Source organism: Leptosomus discolor, chromosome 6 (genome assembly GCF_034619465.1).
Source record: "Leptosomus discolor isolate bLepDis1 chromosome 6, bLepDis1.hap2, whole genome shotgun sequence".
NCBI classification, from domain to species: domain Eukaryota; kingdom Metazoa; phylum Chordata; class Aves; order Leptosomiformes; family Leptosomidae; genus Leptosomus; species Leptosomus discolor.
This window is the reverse complement of record NC_141396.1, coordinates 19746737-19766850: the sequence shown is the minus strand read 5'-3', so window position 1 is coordinate 19766850 and position 20114 is coordinate 19746737. Positions and strand designations below refer to the sequence as shown.

At 42.2% G+C, this 20114-nt stretch overlaps 2 protein-coding genes across 2 annotated transcripts; one reads left to right on the top strand and one right to left on the bottom strand.

Moving 5' to 3' along the window:
• Positions 1 to 305: 305 nt before the first annotated feature.
• LOC104354208 (interferon-induced protein with tetratricopeptide repeats 5) lies at positions 306 to 4830 on the top strand. The gene is made up of 2 exons (XM_009961044.2): positions 306 to 345; positions 2801 to 4830. The coding sequence occupies exons 1-2, from the start codon at positions 341 to 343 to the stop codon at positions 4239 to 4241; spliced, it is 1446 nt and encodes a 481-aa protein (XP_009959346.2). The 5' UTR covers positions 306 to 340; the 3' UTR covers positions 4242 to 4830.
• Positions 4831 to 10620: 5790 nt separating this feature from the next.
• SLC16A12 (solute carrier family 16 member 12) lies at positions 10621 to 19855 on the bottom strand. Its single transcript, XM_009961043.2, has 6 exons — positions 19746 to 19855; positions 17790 to 17893; positions 16395 to 16538; positions 13407 to 13998; positions 12028 to 12287; positions 10621 to 10883 (listed from the first exon to the last, which is right to left on the bottom strand). Exons 1-6 carry the CDS (start codon positions 19853 to 19855, stop codon positions 10621 to 10623), a joined length of 1473 nt encoding a protein of 490 aa, XP_009959345.2.
• Positions 19856 to 20114: the final 259 nt, after the last annotated feature.

The window sequence follows — 20114 nt, the reverse complement described above, 5'->3', positions numbered from 1 at the left end:
TCAGCCTATACTAGCCTGAAATATTCTCCTTATCGTGGATGCCTCTGGATTTGAACAAAGTAAACGCTGGGAGCTATTAGGAGCTGTTACCACATTCTCCACAACACACTGTAATGCATGGCACGGAGCCAGACTCAGCGACTCCTAAGTTTCTATTCCCCTGCTGGTGGCTGTTCTCGCTCCTTTTGTATATTCAGACACAACCCAAAGTTTCACTTTTGATTTCTCGGTAAATTACTCACCGACCACGTGAGGGCTGGAGCACATAAAAGGGAAGTCATAACAACAGTGAGCAGCCTTTGGCTTTGAAGCTACCTTAAGTGAGCAGAGAAGGAAAACCATGAGGTAAGGCTCTGAAAGATGGTTTTTGCTATGTCATGGGAAAATAATGCTTATGATTTACATAAATGTAAGTAGTGAGGGACTTTGGGGATCAAAACAGCAGAAAATATTTTACAGAATGTTTACTGGAAGAATCAAAATAAAATAAAGATACAATTGAACATTGTAATATTATTGCTTCTCTGCCAAGGGCCAGTCTCTGCAAACAGAACTGACAGTCAGAAAAACTGTGTGCATGCAGTTCAGGGATGAAATCCAGGCTGCAGCCATAGCTGCTGCCCAGCCAAATGGGTGACTGGCATTGATGCATTTAAGAATTTACTTTCTTATCTCTACTACTGCAAGGACCAGCAAACAGGGCAGTGCAGGTTCTGGGCTGCACCTTCAAGTGTAAGAAGGCAGGTAACATTTTCTGAAGACTATCACGCATGCACAGAGGCACACAAACACACATTCAACTAGGGCAAAGCCAAGATGTTTATGACAACTCTAGAAATTGCATTTACCAGTTATGTGTTGAACTAAGCTAAACTATGTTTAATCTGCATCACAAGTCTGTTTTTGTGACATTCATGAATATTCATTTTCCACAAATGCCTTTTCATTAATTACTCTCACCGTTGTTTCCAGTCAAATTTTCACAGTTCTCAGCTGAGGCAATAGAAAACAACATTAATCTCATCTTTAATTGAATGGGACTACTTAAATGCTTCAAGCTATTCCTGCAATATTTTGCTGATTTGGGAGCCAGTATCTGTTCTTCTGTGGTATTCACCTGTAGCCGGTTTTCATTATTTGAGAAAGGCAAAGAAGTCTGTAAGACAAACTTATGCATTAACAGCATTTATAAATACTATTTTTGTCTGACCTTCCTTCAGGACCTCTAGGTGAGATGGTTTGGGTGAAAACTTGTAATGAGCGTTGCTTTCCCCGGTGTCCTTCCCACTGTCCCAGAAGCTGTAAGAATTGCTTCCTGATTCCTCCCTGATTTGCTGCCTCATTACTTTCCAGTCTTTCCAGTCATTCCTTTTTTTTTTTTTTTTTTACCCAAAATACATCTCCTCCTGTGTATGAATTTGCAGTTGAGCAGCAGCACATGTTATACAATACAGGCTGTTAGACCATCTAGGTTTTACAGGAGGGAAAGCAAAGAGATCTTTTTAACAAAGAATGGTTTGACTGAGAACTCTTGGTTTTAGTCATGTAAAATTCCTTCTTTAAGGGAGAGCACTATGTGGGCTAAAGCTTTACCTCCTCTGTGTTGTAAAGGTTTGTCCTTGGTAGGTTGTCTGCACACCCATACAGGGGCACAGGCAGGCAATGGCAGCAGGGGGAACCCAAATAAGACCCTGCCCCAGCTGTTCCCAGCCCTGTCCCAAGAGTCATCATCCCATCCCCATGCGCATGGAGGAGCACAGACGCACAAGGGCAGGCAGGGGCTGCACAATGCCCCAGTCAAGGACACAAGCCCCCACCCAGCCCTCCCAGGGCTGCCCCAGGGGACCCTCAGCCCCACGGGCTGGGGGACACCCAGCACCAGGGGTCCACATGAGCATCTTGCAAGTCTGAACTAGCTAGGAATACGGAACACATTACGGGATGCAAGGGAAAGCATTTGGGGATTGCACAAGACTTAGTATGGGATGTTTGGGGAGGGGACCAAGGGCAGGGAAATCATCAAAACAACAATGTTGAAAAGCAGAGAGGGATAAAGGGCTATTGAGGACCACTTGTATGTAAACAGGGTCTGATCGCTATGCTTGTGCATGTGTCTCTGTCTGTGAGGGTGAGGCACCTGGGTATAGAGAGGATCCCTGAGGATGTCCAAAGCCATCTTCTAGGGATCCATAGGGTGAGTGAGTGAGTGTGGGGTCTGTACCAGCAAGGGGAGTGTGGTTGCACCCTCAGGAGGCTGTAACGCTCAAGTGCCAGCAACTGGGGAGACTGCTGGGATCTGGGAGCCAGCTACTAAATACATCAGCATAATCACAACAAAAAAATAGTGCTATGATCTAACAAACAAGTGTTTACAAATGCAGGAAATTCAAAGTGAAATTTATAATCCAAACCATAAAATACACAGACATGGGAAAGGCACTATACCACTTTATATTTTGGGGGAAGTTTTTTATTTTATTACCTCTTTTGGGTAGGCTTCAGCAATTGCTCTCAGCATAGGAAATTTGTTCCTGCGGCCTAGAGGTGTGCCAGCTTTAACATAGAGACTACCATGTCCTCTTTGACATCCAGACCACCAGCTCTGTTGCTAAATTACTAAAATAACTATTCAGCTCTTTAGACCCACAGCTTCCCACAGCTTTGGCTTGTTTGAAGTATTGTTGACTAGTGGCACCAGCTAAGGTATTGCCTGCTTTTGAAGTACATCATGCCTGGTTTAAAAACAAGAGTAGCAAAAAGCAAATGGAGTATAAGTAAGTTTTTCTTTGATTTCTTCTAGTACCGTTTCCAAGAATTCCTTGAAGAGCTCCCTGCTGCAGATAGAATGCCATTTTACATGGACTTTGCTGAAGCAGGATGTGGATCTTGAACACCTAGAGGAAACAATAGGTGATCAGATAGAGTTTTTCGCAGAATCAAACATCAGAAATTATAATCTACTATCCTATGTATACCACCTAAAGGATTCAAACGATGAAGCCCTGAAAATTCTCCAAGAAGCTGAAGAAGTAGTTAAAAAAAATCATCCAGATGAAATTGCCAGGAGAAGTCTTGTTACTTGGGGTAACTATGCCTGGATCTATTACTACATGGAGAGATATAAAGAAGCTCAAACTTACGTAAGCAAAGTGGAAAACGGCTGCAAAAAGCTTTCAGGTACTGCTCAATGGAAGAAGATTCAGCTTCCAGAGATCTATGCTGAGCAAGGATGGGCATTATTAAAGTTTGGGAAAAAATACTATGAGAGAGCAAAGGATTGCTTTGAAAATGCTCTGAAGGATGAACCCAACAACCCCGAATTTAATGCCGGCTATGCCATAACAATGTATCGTTTGGAAGATTATTTTTTGCAGAAAATCGAGGGTACAAGCCTGTCCCTCGAGCCCCTGAAGCATGCAGTGGAACTGAATCCGAAGGACACTTTCGTTATGACATTACTTGCATTAAAACTTCAGGACTTAAAGCAAGTTGAGGAAGGGGAGAGATACATTGAAGAAGCAATGCAGAAAACCCATTATCTTCCTTATGTCCTGCGGTATGCTGCTAAATTTTACAGAAGGAAAGGAGAAATGGACAAGGCACTGGAGATTTTGAAAAAGGCCCTAGCAGTGACACCAAGATCTGTCTTTTTGCATCACCAGATAGGACTCTGCTACAGAGGAAAGCTGATTCAATTGAAAAGGACTACAAGATACCCACCTAAAGAGCAAGTGGAAGAACTCATCCGACTTGCCATTTTTCATTTTAAAACAGCAATTGACCAAAAGACAAAATTTTTTTCTGCCTATACTGATCTAGCAGACATGTATGCACAAAGAAAGATGTATGAAGAAGCAGAAGAGACATTTCAGAAAGCATCTCAGATAAATATTCTATCCGATAAGGATAAACAACAATTCTGCTACGTTTATGGCAATTTTCAGCATTTTCATATGAAATCAGAATCTGAAGCCATTAGGTATTACACAGAAGGGCTGAAAATTGAAAAAGAGTCTTATTTCTTCTGTAAGTGCAGAGATGCTCTGAAGAAATTGCTGGAAAAGAGAATTCAGGGAGGGTTAGGAGATGCAACAGATTTTGGTACACTTGGACTTGTTCATCATCTAAATGATGAGAAACATGAAGCAATTGAGTGCTATAAGAAAGCCATTACGTTGCATCCCGACAATGAAGAATATCTGAATGCATTATATGAACTACAACTTTCTGTCTCAAGCTAAAGCTCCCAAAAATCCTTCACACCAAAAAACACACCCAAACCCAAGGACATTTCAACAGACACTCAAAACTTTTTTTTTTGATGTTGAAGTTATAACCAGATGAAACATCTGGTGGCATCACTTTCTGGTGATAATATAGAAACTGCAGATGATGATTGTTCACTTGTTTGTTCATTCACCAACAGAGAGCATGCTTGGAAAGACTAAATAATAGCTAAACTATCTTAGCCTTCAATGCTAACGCTGGTGTAAACGTTGTGATTTACACAGATCTACAGTGATGGTCTGTAGAGCTAGAAATCAGATCTTACCTTTTACTGAGAAAAAGATAAGGGAATCATATTGTAGTATGTCATCTATCCACTTGAAATGCATGCTTATACACAAATGGAATTTCTGATACTTTTTCAAATTTAAAAAAAAAGTCTTTTTTTAGTGTTACTTGGAAGACTTTTGTTAAAGGCTTGTTCAGTTTACTGCCTTGTATGTTGTTTAACTATGGAAAATAACCACTGTTTGGCTAGCTCACTGGAAAGCTTACAAAATATGTATTATTGTTGTGAACTATTAAAGAGCATCCATAAACTTGCTTCTGCTATCTCTCTGCTGACCAATCCTCACGTTAGTAGATGAAAGAAAGGGAAATGGCCATTTGAAAAAGTAACAGGGATAAAGTTTTGGCAGGATATGAAAGTCAGAAGATAGCCCCTTTTATTTCCCCGAACTCTCAGCAAAGCTAGCTTCAGAGATGTTGCACCAAAGAATTAAACTGCACAAAACAACATCCATCTAGTTTACCCAAAACCACGCTCTCGGGAACTGCTACAGCAAACATCTGTAGAGGAAGGAAAGGCAGTCTTTGAGATGCCAAAGCAGCAGAATGCAAGGAGCATGTGGGAAAAGGGATGGGTGCCCACAGACTCTACATGAATGAAAGAAAGGACAGAGAGAAGGAGTGGAAGAGGTGACTGTCTTCAGATATCCACCTGAAAGTCAGTATTCTTTACAACAGGCCAGCCTAATTCCACAGTATTGTACCTTGGTATAAGAGATCATGGTACTCAGAGAAAACTAATGCTGTACTTCCAAAACGCTTCTGAGCCCTAGCCAGTAGAGTAGAATGAAGCAAACTGGTGACAGAGCCCATCAGGAAGGATGCGCACTTTTGTTTCCAGCCATCCTGAAGCATTCCTGTCACCGCACAGCAGGCCCATGTACAGACAGGATGACAGGCCTGGAGGAGCGTAAAATACGATGCCAGATCATGAAGCACCAAGAAACCTCTCCCCTCTCAGCTCTCCTTCAAAGAATCTTTCATAATACAAGTGAAAGTGATCAGGAGCTTAACGATACACATAATACAGCCACACTTTCTTCCTAAGAAAGGGCTGAGGCAAAAATCCATTCTTGTTTTCCAGCTACCTGCTAGCTTCTCTTTTACAAAGAAAGGTGGCTCTGTGTCTACATTTAGCCCATACCGGGGGCTAAACTATAGCAGTTATTCTATCACCCAATGACTCCTCCCTAGTCGAGAAGGGGAAGCAGGAAAAGGAGAGGAGATCTGAAGGCTGAAGCAAGGACAGATTTAATGATGAAACAACAAAACTAATAAAGTATACAACATTATACTCAGCCTAGAATATCTGGCCATCACAGTTCTCACAAGCAGAAGGAACTCAAGCAGGACCCCAGGAGGAACTCCACATGAGCTTCCCTTCCCCAGCAAACCTTCCCCCTTTATAATGATGACATTATGGTATGGACTACATCTGTAGCTGACTCAGCTCAGCTGCTCTGGCTGACTTGAAACTGCTAGCAGCCTGCCCTAGTATGGCTGGGCTGTGATTCCGTCCCAGACAAACCAGGACACCGTGCCTAGGGAAAGGGCAGGGAGGGAGAAGGGCAGGGAGGGAGAAGGACAGGAAGGACTGGGAGCAGGACTGGCACACCACTCCTGAAGGCTGGTAGGAACAACAGTAGGGTTGAAGTCAGCAATTGGTAACTACCTATGGTGTTGTGCTCAGTTATGTGGGCTAAAGGGTACGTTAGGCAACCTCACTGCCTTTCTTAACCTTGAGGCTTCTAACATCAGCATCGTTTCCATCCAAACCCTCCTGAGGGCATGGAGGGCAGCAAGGAAGAATTCGAGGAAGAGGTAGTGCAGGTTCCTAAAGCTGTGGTATCACATCGATGTTCCCCTCCACACCCTGCCACCAGGGCCTCTCCTGCCTCTCTTCTGGAAAATGAACCTTGCAGAAATAAGAAGCAGCAATAAAGTATTTCGATAAAAACGTGAGCCTGAATTTTTATGAAAAGTAAGAGCAGTTCAATTTTCTCCACATCAAAGAAATTGACTGTGAGGCATACTGATGCAAGAAATGTATTTGCTGTGCCTTACCTTCTTTTGGCTCTGGACGATTGCACTGACCCGGAGTACCACCCGGGGATGCTCTGTGCAAACACTGCCTTCTAGTTCTCACCTAGAGTCTTATGAATGAGAAGAAATGTTATTTCCCACAGGGTGGTGCTGCTGCATTGCCTGGCGTGGCGACACAGGGAAGAGGCTAAGCTTGAGGTTCGGGAAGTGGACAAAACGAAACACTCATTTTGCAATGTCCAGGTCCAATGGGCAAAACCAGAATGACACAGAAGCTGAACACCTCTCGATTTGCACCCAAGTATGAATACATCACTGGAGCCCATGGTAGCGGTGCAGGGAAAAAAGGAGTGAAGATAACCCTGCAAGAAGCATTTATTTATGAATCAAAAGCACCTTCTAAATTATATAGAAAACTGCTGGAATACACCAGAATAGTCACATAGAAGAAGTTATTATTTATTGAGGCAATCCCAACTAAGGACTTCCTTGTGCTGACCACGAAGTACTGTTACAGCTGAACTTAAACAAGTTCTTCCTTCTCACATGAATTTGTACACTTTAGAAAGCAAACAAGGAATTGTTGCAGCAATATATTCACCATATAGTAGCACAGACAACCTTGGTTTTTCAGGAGAGAAATTATCATCCAAGCTAGCAGAAATGTTTCAGGCTCAAAGTTTTCTCATTTTTTTCTGAAAAGAAGGTTATTTTTCAACAGATGTTACTTGACTTTTCCAATGCTATCTTCACATAATTTTTGCAGCACAATTTCTTAAATGTTCCAAAGGTGATCTGATAATTATTATCACTAGAACATAAGCAATTTCACAAGAATGATGATTTCCCCATTTCAAACTTCATGGAATGCTAAAAGGTGGGATAACTTCAGCAGTTGTAAGCAGTTTCACCTACTTGCACTGAATTCCCATTCATTGCATGGAATAGGGTATTATCCCAGGCAGGATTAATCTGAGGTAGGATCAATCTGTTTCTGTCTCAGACAGATGTTACCCCTGCCAAGTCAGACCACACTGTCCCAGGAAGCCAGACAGGCTCAGTGGTGCAGTGCTCCATCCAAGCTCGTATCCATCAGTGCTCAACAGGGCTGTCAGGAACACGCAGTGTTAGCTGGCGAAATTGTTCATAGCTAGCTCACGTACCTCTGCCTACTGTTGCACCGTGCCATGCCAGGAAATATCCTCTGCGGAGAACAGCCTGAATATTATAGTTTCTGAAAAAAAAAAAACCACTGTAGATACAATACATCATTTGTTAAAAATGGTATAATCCAGAGACTTCTATAATGTGCCACCCGAAACATTTCACACTGCAGGATGAAGATGAGCTGTTCAGTTTGGGTTGTGTGGACCAGGGGGTAGAAGTTTGGAACAAGGCTGTGCAAACCTGGATGGAATTCCCATTTCTCCTACTCACAGGTCACTTCTTGTTACGCTTCCTTCCTCCTGTTTCTGAGCCGGGGAGATTCATGACAGGGCTGATATTTCACAGTGTGTTTTATGACAGAAAGCATCATACTGGTAGACAAGCTTTTGTCCATTGGCTTAATTCAGAGCAGAAACAGTGTTAGAAAACCCTGAAATAATTCCATCATTTTCTACAAAACATCTGCGTATAAAACCAGTTGAATGTTTTCTGCTGAATTAGATATTTAAAACAAGAAATACTGTCTTAATTGTAAGTTAAACACAAACCAGAAATGCGTATGAAAAAACATATTGAAAAAAAATTTAAAAAATCCTAATAATGTGTTACACGGGATTGTCTACTAGGATAAAAATGCATATAGTATTATTCCAGCAGGCTTTCATAATATGCAGTTCCAGTGTGAACAACTGCTGACATGTCATGATGGGGTAAAAAAAAGTGTTTAAATTTTTGTAAAGAAAATAACAGTGGTAACTTATAACTTGTTGAAATAGTTTATCTTCTTTGTAGACCACATATTCCCTAATTTTTGACACAAACTTCTCCATTAAGATCGAAAACAATACATTCACCACTACTAATTAATAAAGCCATCTTTTTTTTTCCTCCCAGATGTGCACATTTTTTCTAACTCATTAAGAAATACTCATGGGTAATTTTTGTCTTTTTTTTTACAAACATATGTTAAAAGAAAAATTAGGGCCCAGGACTCAATTGCCACACAGATCTGAAAAAAGGTTATGTCCTTATTTTTAAGCAGTTTTTGCATCCCATCTCTTCATCTGTTGTCTGTGCATGTAAGCCATGCTCCTGGCTCTGACCACACTTCCGAAGCAGAGCAGCGAGAAATGCTTTATTTGAGCACAGACAACCAAAGTAAAAAAAATTAATATATCTGAAATACGCATGAGTAATAGAACCACTTGATACACATACTATTCACATATATACATATCTCTTGGTTTAAATCAAATTTGTGAATATCAAACTATTTTGCTTTCCCGTCTGAGGCATAAACTGGAATAGGACACCATGAGCAAACATTGAATACGCTGCAGATGACTAACAAAACTACTAGTTCAGCACTGATAAAAATTATTTGGACTCTGATCAATTTGCTAATGAACAGAATGCAAATCCATACGGCATCAAAACACAGAAGTGATTTGCATTGCAGAATGTGAAGTTCCTCCATTGCTGACACAGTTTCACTTTGGAAATGTAGAAACATCCCATTATTTATTAAATCATCACATCAGTAATTTACCCCCAGGAGCTACACTGAGTCCATAGCTCCCATCAAGCAGCCAGCTGTAGTACACTCTTCACACAAGTAGCAGGAAACCATTGGCAAATCGCAGCTGTTGTGTTCTGGCCATCCAGGACAAGTGACCAGATCAACTCTTCAGTTGGCACAAACAAGTAATTTGCACCATCTGAAGATACAGCTCCTGGGTCCAAAAAGAGACAGACTTGCCATTGCAACACGCAGAAACAACTTTGCCAACACCCTCTTTACTAATAGCCTGTGGAGTGGGCAGTTTCTTGGTCATCTGCTTGCACAGACTCTAAATTTCTTCAACAGCTACTGATTTTACAGGAGGAAGAGGTCCTCTATTTGGAAAAAGATGAGCCTCTCCTCTGGTCTCCTGCACTGCCTTTGGGCTTCTTCCAACTCATGTAGCTAAAGCAGGTTTGTCTGCCAGCATGCCTAGTCCCCTGGCACAAAATTACTCTCTCCAGATAGAACAGGAGCCACAGCACCTCTTCCACCCTCCCAGACAAGGATCAGCTCGAGGAACATACCTGGAATGTCAATGTTTAAAAATTCAAGCTTTAAAGATATCCAGGAAAAAAAAGCAGCAACCACCTCAAAATTTTGCTGTAGGGGGCTTGGGAAAATAGGTCTAAAACCATATTTGAAATTAAATTGCAACTTATGTACAAAATTCAGGCACATTGTAAAAATTAAAGCTGCTCTAGAGATACTTCCAGCATAAATCACAGTTTCTTGACAGATTTTCGGGGGGGGGGGGGGGGGGGAGGCTTTGGCATTTGAAACAGTTATTTGCAAAGAGTTTAATGCAGACTTATAAAGGTGGAGGGGTTTTGGTGCTGTGTGTGATTAGTCCATTGAAACATAATAGATCATAAAGATCATAATACCAAAAAGCTTATTTAACTAATACTATTTTTGAAATAATTTAAACTTTATTGTTCAGTTTTGGTGACTGATTACTTTATTATTTTCTTTTGATTATAGCCAATTATCACCTTTGAGATTACCTGTGGAGTTGACATATTGCATTTCAAATAAATCTGTGAACATTTGTATCTACAAACTCTCTTTATTTTCAGTCTAGCTTTCTTCTATTACTGCATTAACTTGGTATTACTGTTGCTGTATGTAGATTTTAGCCAACTAAAACACAACAGAAAAAGCTAATTGAGAGATGCCTTGTTTCACAGAAGTAGTACCTTCAATAGCGTAACACTACAGAGCCACCTCCATCTCAGTCACAGCTGTGCAGTCCTGAATCCTGATGGTACTTGTCATCTGTTGCTGCAGCTGTTTCTATCCGCACACAAAAATTCAACATCCTTTTGGTCTAATTCTGCTGTGACAGAGTAAGCTATTGCTCCATTTGTCCAGATGTGCTGTTTGGTGCCAGTATCATTGGTGAGTGACCGCAAACGTGTTCTTTTGATTTTCTTTGCTAGTCTTGCAAAGCACAGTAACGTTGAACTAAATATCATAGAAAATCCACACAGGAGGAATGATGCAGTATAGCTGCCAGTTGTGTCCACAAGCCAACCTGTACGGAAAAAAAATCATTATTTTTTAAAGGCCCCCTAAAATTCTGATAATTTGCAAATCCTGGGATCAATAGGAGTTTATAAACTCCTGGAGTTATCACATATAAATACGATCAAACAATATGGGTTTACATCACTGTCCCTATACTTTGGGACAGGGAGGGATTTGTCTTCAGCGGGCAGATAAGATTTTTATGGGCTTTTGTTTAGAGATCAAACCTGTGTGAAAAGGCACAACAGTCATTACCACAACACTAAATAAACATCTTTCAACTGTATGGATTTAACTGGCACTCTTTAGTCATGCTTAGAGAGCCCTGGGATTAAATATTGTGTACGTGAGATCCTCATACAGAAGCATCTAGTGAGCTATGCCCTAGGTTCATGCATCACTTAAATAATTCCATTTTTCAATATTTTTTGCTATGGAAAATTAAACTAAAAGCTTCAGAAGCAGAGATTAATTGCGAATTGATGTGAACAGCGGAAAAAATATGCAAGACATATATATACATGCTGGTTGAAAAAGATTTCTGTCCTTCCACAACATTCAAAATCATGCCAAGTTCTTTCTAAAGAATAATAGCAGCACAGCTCTCATCCTTACTTCACTCTAATGGAACCGATAGGGACAATGATGGTTAGATATTACAGTGATGAGCTTGCAACCAAACAGCAGCGAAGCTTCAAAGCAGTTTGATGAAATGATGAAAAGATTGAGTACTCTGCACACACACACACAAAAGCCAAACCCAAAACAACAACAACAACAGTCTTGGAATTAATCACTCTTCAGGTCACATTTTCAAAATCGTGTAATTTTACAGTGAAATGTTTTGTTCCTTCTACTTGCATAATTTCTGAACTATGTGAAGTGGCGATGTAACAGCTCTCAGAAGCCCCACTCCATACTGTTGCTTTTTTTTAAAATTTCAACTCACTCTATGTGTAGAAATTATCCCATCAAGACAGGGCTTAAGTGGGATCTGGAGTCTTATGAAGGTCTAGGTGTGTTATTTCCCTGCCAAGGGGCTACCCTCCACATTCAGTGTGCATTTGCTGTCCTTCCTCTCCTTTTACATCACACCAACAAGTAAACCTGAAGTAGTGATAAGATCATAGGAAAGTCATTTCTGAACTGACCTGCAACAGGTGGGCTCACTAGATATGGTATGGCATGCAGAAAATACACAACACCCAGTGCTGATGATAAGGAAGAAGTTCCCACTACATCTGCCGTAACGACAGGGATCAGCGTTACATAGGCTCCATCAAAGTAGCCAAAGGTAAATGAGAAAGGCACAAGCAAGGGGAAGTTTTGGAGAACTGGCAGGAAAAGACAACAGAGGCCATCCATTCCCACAGCAAAGAGGTAGCAAAAATGTCGATGCTTCTTCAGACACCTGCAAATTTCAAAACAGAAAAGAAAAAGATTATCACTGGACGCAGCATCTCAGTTTCTGTGTCTTGGCATGCAGCACTTCAGTCTCTCTTTTATATAGCTCAAATTTAAGTCCATTTTCTTACACAGTCTTCAAGATTAAAAGCTCAGCACTAATAAGCCCACGTAGAGAAAGCTGCCCACCTAGAGCTGCAGAAACATCTGGTAAGCAGCAGCCCATGCTGCATGCAGTGTTCTTCAGGCTGCCCCTAGTGAGGGGAGCTGCCTCGCTGCCAAGATTTTGCAGGCCTCTGAAGTTTCAATGTTCAAAGCAGTATTCCATCAGACTTTACATCCCAGCTCAACAAGGTGCTCCCAGTATTATGCAAAAAAATACTACAGTATAACTCTCTTAGCTGTCATCAATCACATCAGCCCTTAAATACTGGCGTTAGCGTGAGCTAAAATGGCAATTCCCTTTCTCCTTGCCCCACAAAACCAGTAACTGATTTTTCGCACAACCTGAATACACACACAGAGTGTGTCCTTTATAATCAAAATCCTTCTTAATTCAGGTAGTTTCTACTGATGTTACAGATGCTGTACACAGATGTCTGGAGTGAGCTGAGTTAGCAAAACATGGTGAGTTCTTACATACTGGAAAATGTGTAACAATTTTTAGGTCAGTGCTTCTGAGTATATTCCTGACAAGGTCAGGCCAGATCCTTGATCCTTTTCCATAACTTCTGTGCCTCCCCAGCAGCACAAAAGAGGTGGAAAAGCAGAGGAAGCAGAGTGAGATCTTCTATGAAATAGGTACAGAAGATTACGCTTAACATACGTCAGGCAGGGGGTTATGTTTCCACTGTCAAATGCAAGAGCTTTGCACAAACACATCATTTCTTCAGGAAAAAAAGAAATTAAGCCAGCAGAATTGAACAAACTCAGAAGAGACAAAAACACTAAATAGTAAGCATTCCTGAAAGTTAGACTGTGTGTTGTTTGTTTTTTTTTAAAAAAAAAAAAAGTTACACATGCTACAGAAAAAGTCTATAATGTTAACTTTTATATGCATTATACCTCACTTGCATCCAGCCTCCCACCAGCTAAAGCTTACATTTCCTTAGCTACAAGGCATTACCTTCTGTCTGTCAGCCATCCAAAGGTGATATTACCAATGATGTCTATGACACCAAGTATGGACATGAGGAAGGCAGCCTGGTGATGACTCACTCCAACGCTCAAAGCATAAGGCACTAGGTAGACAAAAAGAGGGCTACAGCCATATGCCATAAACAAAACTGACACTGCCAGCACCATGAAGCTTGGCATCAGTAAAAAGTCATATTCTTTCCATGAACAGTAGCATAAACATTCATGAGACCACGTTTTGATTAGAGGTGAACAGATGGACATTCGCTTTAAGTCTCGTTTCTGTGCTTCAGGGACGTAATCCTGTTCAAGAAGCTCAGGAGCAGTTTTGTGGTCCTCCTTAAGAGCAATAGGCCGCATCAAGGCACCACAGACACAGAGGTTTAAAACAAAACCTCCCAGGATGAGTAAAGCTCCACGCCACGAAAACTGCTCGATTAAGAGCTGGACCACGGGGGCCAGGATGAATGTACCAATTCCACTTCCTGACATGGCAATTCCATATGCCAGCGCTTTTCTTTTGTTGAAATATTTGCCCACCATCGCGATGGCTGGAGAATAACAGAGTGCAAACCCAAGTCCTAGAAGAGAAAGCACAGTGCAGATGGCTTAATACTAAGCACAACATGTGGAACACATTAAATTAAACCACAACCTTCTTTCATTAGTACAAATGAATAGGAAGCTTTTCCTGATTCTGTATCACACAGCCCAGTCACAGTGTGAAGAAAAACTAGGATGACTCCTTTCTTCCATTGTCCAGGTCACCGACTTGATAAACCTAACGGACCATCATTAATCCACGATAACAAGGCTCAGAAAGAAGTGATGGGGTTCACTTAATAACAAGAACAAGCATGATCAATAAACATCAGAGAAATGGTGTGTCAGCCTCTCCTGGATGCAAGATGAGGTCTTGCCCCAGCGTCTGTGCAGATGCTGGCACTGGGTGCACTGTACTGATGAGGTACCACTTTGTGTTTTGCTCTGCTGCAATGCTAAACATTAATTTACAGCTCTCTGATACACAGTACAAAGAGTCTGTCTCTGTTTCTAATATTCTACAATAAACCTTTTTTAGACAGCTACACAAACTCCACGCAGCAGCTGCTTGGAGTCCTGACCATTTTAAATCCCTGTCTACAAGTAAAGAGAGGGGGAAAGCCTCAGAAAACAAAGCTGTGTCCAATTTAGTAAACAAAGAAGATCCATCTCTTGGACTGAGAAAAAAATTGTGGTCTCTGCTGTAGAACAAGAGAGCAGATTTTAATCATCAAATGCTTGCCCTAACACTAAACCATGTATTTCTGAATCAGCCGCAGAAATGAGTTCCTGGCTAGGGTTTTGGAGCATGTCCTACATTGAGGGTACAACGATCCCCACTGCCTTTGGCAGAACTTGCCAACAGAGGAGATAATCACCCAGCACAGTAACCAGCTTGCCACGTCCTCTTCAAAGGCCACACTGTGCCGGGTGGGCACTAAGCCTGCCAGACGGGATAAGTAGATTAGAGGGACTCGGGGTGGCAGCACCCCGCAGGATGTGAGGGGAGGAGCAGGGCAGAGAGCTGAGGTTGGACCTGCATGGGCAGCAGCGTCAGAGGAGCAGCTCTGAGCTAGACATCATCACTAGAGAGCTGTGAAAATCATACTCTAATTGGCATACACCCCATTTAGTTTTTAGTGAGTTGGCAGGGGGAAATAGGTCCCCAAGAGCCAGTAAATGTGCTGCAAAAAGTGAAAATGCAAAGTTTGGGGCTGAAAACATGTTCATACCTCTTAGAAAGAGCTCTGCAACTTACTGCCACTCCCGTATCTCACCTCTGTTTCACTCTGAAGAGTTTCAAGTCCTGCAGCTTTTATGGAATTAGACCTTCCTCAGTTATGCTCCCACCTCCTCTCTGTGTTGTGACACCACCTCTAGCATTTACCAACAGTTCATCTCTCCATTAATCAGTCCCCACAGACTAGTTCTTCACTACTTGTAGAATTGGCTCTTTACAACTCCATGTATAAAGTGCAACTGCTTTTCCACCTCATTATTCACAGCAGTTCTCACTAAGGAAGCCTCAGTGGTATTAGCATGGTATGTGGCACAATCCCTTGAGTTACAAGGAGCCTTTTTATTTGTTATGAACACATTTGTCAAAGATTAACATTGTAATACAAGAGTGACACGCACTACAATAAGGAATTTTTTTTTTTTCTAAACAAATAAGCTCTTGGCAGCATGTGAACTGCAGTAATTCCACCAACTTGTTACTAAACAGCAGGGGACCAAGTACAAGGGCTTATATCACCGTGGCTACCAGGTCAGTATTAATAAGGAAGGAATGTCAGTGTGACCATGGGCACCTCTCAAGTTCCTCTGTGCACAGCAAACACAAGGAGATAGGACAGAGCAAAGATATTTGTTACCACCATATCTAAATGCAAATGGAGGAGCTCCTACAGCAACACTACCAACCAGCAATTTTCAAATGCAATGTAATGCAGACAAAAATAAGGTGTACAGCTGAGGTACCAGGTATTCCCCCAGTGCTCCTCTGCCCACTTACTCCTTTTTTTTTTTAATGCAAATATTTTGGGGCAGTCTAGAACTCCTACCATAGCAAACTCCTCCCAAACCACAGGCAAAAAGGGAAACATTTTCATGTATTACCTGCAACAGCAGTCCTTCCTGACCTCCCATAATTTCAGAACTTTATCCATATCCAGAACTTCTTCCAAAGAAGTTAAGGAGCTGCTTTTGCAGCATGCTGCATTTGGGCTGTATGAAACTCACTGAGTGCTGAAGCCCTCACAGGGGCAGCCAAAGCCTCTTTCACAACGAAGGGAACAGGTCTGAGTATCTCTATTGACCAGTGCGGTGGCAATATAACATGGGGAAGAGATTGCTCTTCTTGAAAAGAAGGGACATCATTTTTAACATTCCTGTTGTTTTCCTGGCAGGAACAAAGTGGCTGAATGCCTCCTACCTGTAAGGACTCCTAATGATAAGTAAAGATGTTCCAGGCTGGTGGCAAATGAACTCAAAATTAGTCCAGTAGATGCAAGCAGGCCTCCTAGCATGATACCAACTTGGCAGGATACATGATTACTGATTAAACTCCCAAGCGGGGCTTCAAAGAAACAAATAAAGCTGGTAGTTAATAGCAGGTCCTCACACACAGTTTGTTGCAAAAGTCATCAAGGAAAAGGAAGGAGTAGGCAAGCAGGAGAAATCAGTGATCACAGCTACACAGAGTGGTCTTGTAAAATCTCCCCTATCACAATGTTGTGAGCACCAATAAACTTCCAAAAATAATTTTCCTCAAAGTCAGGATAAAACTGAAATTTACAGTAGCTTTCTCAGCAGCCATTTTAGTAGATCAAAGTCATTACGGGACACAGCTACTCTGTAGTTTTGGGGGTCAAGAGAGGCCACAGCGACAGCCCACAGTTCGTTACTCCACACTTACAACACTGAGACCTTCCCCCACCTGGAATTTGAACTTCAGCCCTCAGTAACTCCAGGTGTCCTTCCTCGCTCCTCCCTGGCCTTGTGGGCTCTTGTGTCAGACCCAAGCAGGAGAGGTTTCAAAACTTTTGGACCATCTCCAGGGCTGCAACCCCTCTCCTGCACTTCTTCAATGCTGATGGCTCCCAGATCACCCTGCCTCTAGCACAGGGTGTCATCACCAGCCATCTCCCACTCTGCCCCTTGTAATGCCAGGGCAAGGTTATCCTTATTTCTCTTTTTTCCCCCAGGATACAACCTGGGTGACACAGGAGAGTTGCTAGGTCTCATTCCAGCTGTGTTCCTGTGCCTTCACAGCAATTCTCATGGATTAACCCTCTTCCACAGGATTAGGCATGGATTTTCACCTAGCTGTACAGTTTTGAAGTAAACCCATGAGTTCAGTACAACTGCTGCATTGATGAATGTCATTTTTAGTAACATTAAATTTTCTTTTAAGGGAAAAGACGATTTGTAACCATACAGGTTTGCTAAAAGGAGGATGACTGCGACTGGATCTGAAAGCAAGAGGTACATCCTGTGCCAAGTCTCAAATCTGATTCCAATCAAAAGGCAAAAGAAACAAGTGCTCAGTTAGTAGCTCTCAAACATGACTTGTCCCACTAGACTTTGACAAATGTACATTTCTGAAAACTTAGATCATTTGACAAAACAAAGTTCTGCTTCTTTTCTATAGTATGAAGACACTCCCTTCCTGTACAGCTATGCTGGGGGAAGCAGCTTGGATCTATCATACCCAGAGAGCCCACAGTATCTATTTTTCCCAGCTGACTCCACCAACTTGTGAACACGCTAAAACCAGACGGAGCTGAAGAAAAAGCAGCCACATTAGTCTTGAAAGGGAAATACACACCACAGAGCATTGTAGCACAGTCGACAATGGAGTGGATCCAAGCTGTTCTGGCATAATCCTGCCCAAAGTATGCCTGGAACTCCACAAAAAAAATGGAGATGCACCTAGGGAAGAAAACACAAACACCAATCTGTTGAGCATGGGATATGTGCCTCACAGAAAACATCGGTCTTGCTCTTCAGGTATAAAGAGTACCCACTTGAAGGTCCTCTCCCAGCAGAGTCAAATCTGTGGTTTGCCTAAAACCCAACGAGACAGAGAAATTTTTAAACAGTTTCTAAGTGATATTGGAAATGAAAGGCTACCTGAATGCATGAGGGACAAGACATTGGATGATGTGTGCAAGTTGAATAATTCCAACAGTACTCTATGTAAGGCACCTAGGCTAGTGTGATTCAACCAGAGAAGAATGCCTTGCTTTGCACTGGCAACAACCAAATCACAAATCGGCGTCCAACTATTATTCCAACAGTGGGATTAGACAATTAGGCTGATGTAGAACTTAATTCAGAGAGATAATTACTCCAGAAAGATTATGAACATTATAATACCACATGTTTCTCACTGTGGTATCTGCTGCTAGATTTTTATAACTTATATTATTTTTAATTGAAATTAAATTGAAGTTGTAATTATCACCAATAATTTAGAGCTGACATCATAATGTTGCTTCCCTGGTATACAAAGCCCCAGCTCCCCAGTTCTTCACTGACCTAGTTGCTCGGTAATGGTGCCATGACCTTCCAATAGTTTATTAAAATGCTTCCAGGAGAGGTTACTTTGCTCTGCTTAATGAGTGTTACTGTTCTACCTGTCTCTGCAGAAGAACAGATTAAAAAGCTGCATAGTTTCATTCTGGTTTCTGGATCAGCAAAGATCCCTTTCCCCCCTCTCTTTTTTCCTCCTGCAAACGAATGAACAACCGCTTTCTTCAGCTTTTTTCTTACACATACTTCATTCTTGTATATACTCTAGATGTGTGCCAGCCATTAGATGATTTCTTGGATGTAACACATTTTACACATGAAAAAGGAATTAAATCCACTAGAAAATCTCTACTGTTACTATGACATTGGTACATTTGCATACATAAACTAACAATGTGTCACGGTTTCCATGCCCCTTTTATGCTGTTTACTCCAAGACCCTAGACATTATACTGACTGTCCAGCAAGACACTGTCTCAGTGTTTCTCACTTACCAGGTTGCCTGCTTAATATAGCTTAAGTGTCCATGTTCACACACACCAGGCTCCAATCGACATCAAAGCTACCCAACAGCAGCTGTGGAAACGATCTCACTCCAGATATATATGTTATGTTTATGCAAGGCAGCAGTCTATTCCTGTCCTTTTTATTTTTGAGAAGCATTTTTGAGAAAAACATGTTCTGCATATTTTGGATACCGGAAGGGTATAGAGAGGGGCCTCCTCTCTAGGGCATGGATCTTCTCAGGCAGGATGGTACCTGAAATGCTTGCAGTAGGAGAAGGGGATATTTATAGGTTTCTCAGATAGACTCAGGAGTCAAGCAAATCCACCAGGATTAGCAAAAATGAGCATGGCTGTGGGGTCAAAGGGACACAGCGGACCCAAAGAGATCCTACGTGATTCCTCCCTCCCCGACCAAACCACCACAGCCTAAAATAATGCTGCCTGCCCAAGGCTTTGATTCAGCAAAAAATCAAGGAGAGGCTGTTGCGAGAGAGAGAGAGCAGCTGTAAGAGGAGGCAAGACTAAAACCAGAGGGCTCGCAATCCCTCAGCCATGCCCACTGCCTGAGGGATTTCAGGAAGCCTTTAAAAATGTAGCAAAAGAGAGGTTTGTAGATAGCCAGAACAATCCCTGCTGCTGTGGGACATCAGGGGAGATCCCAAATCCTCTTCCTAAAGGGGAAGAAAAAAAAAAAAAAGGTAATGCCACAAACAAGTCAGAAAGACATGAAGCAGCTCCTTTACCTCGTCACGGCCCTGGTACAGATAGTGACAAGGAAGCAGCCGGCAACGATCATCCACCCCCAGCCTCCATCTGGAGGGCCAGTGTGCAGGGCTGGCCGGGGCGAGGCCATGGCGCGGGCTGGGGCGACTCCTTCCTCCTCCCTGCCTCAGTGGCTGGGGCCGACTCCGGCCGGCTCGCCGAGCGTGTGCCAGGGCTGCCTGGCACATGGATTACTGGCCATCTGAAGAGAGAGAGAGAGAGAGAAAAAGCAGGCAGAGAGGGTATCAGAGCACATAGCACACACTGTAAAACTGCGTGGCTGCGCTAGGAAACACTGCTTCGGCTTTATTACAGAAAAGTGAGGGGTTTCTTTCAAATGCAGTTTACGA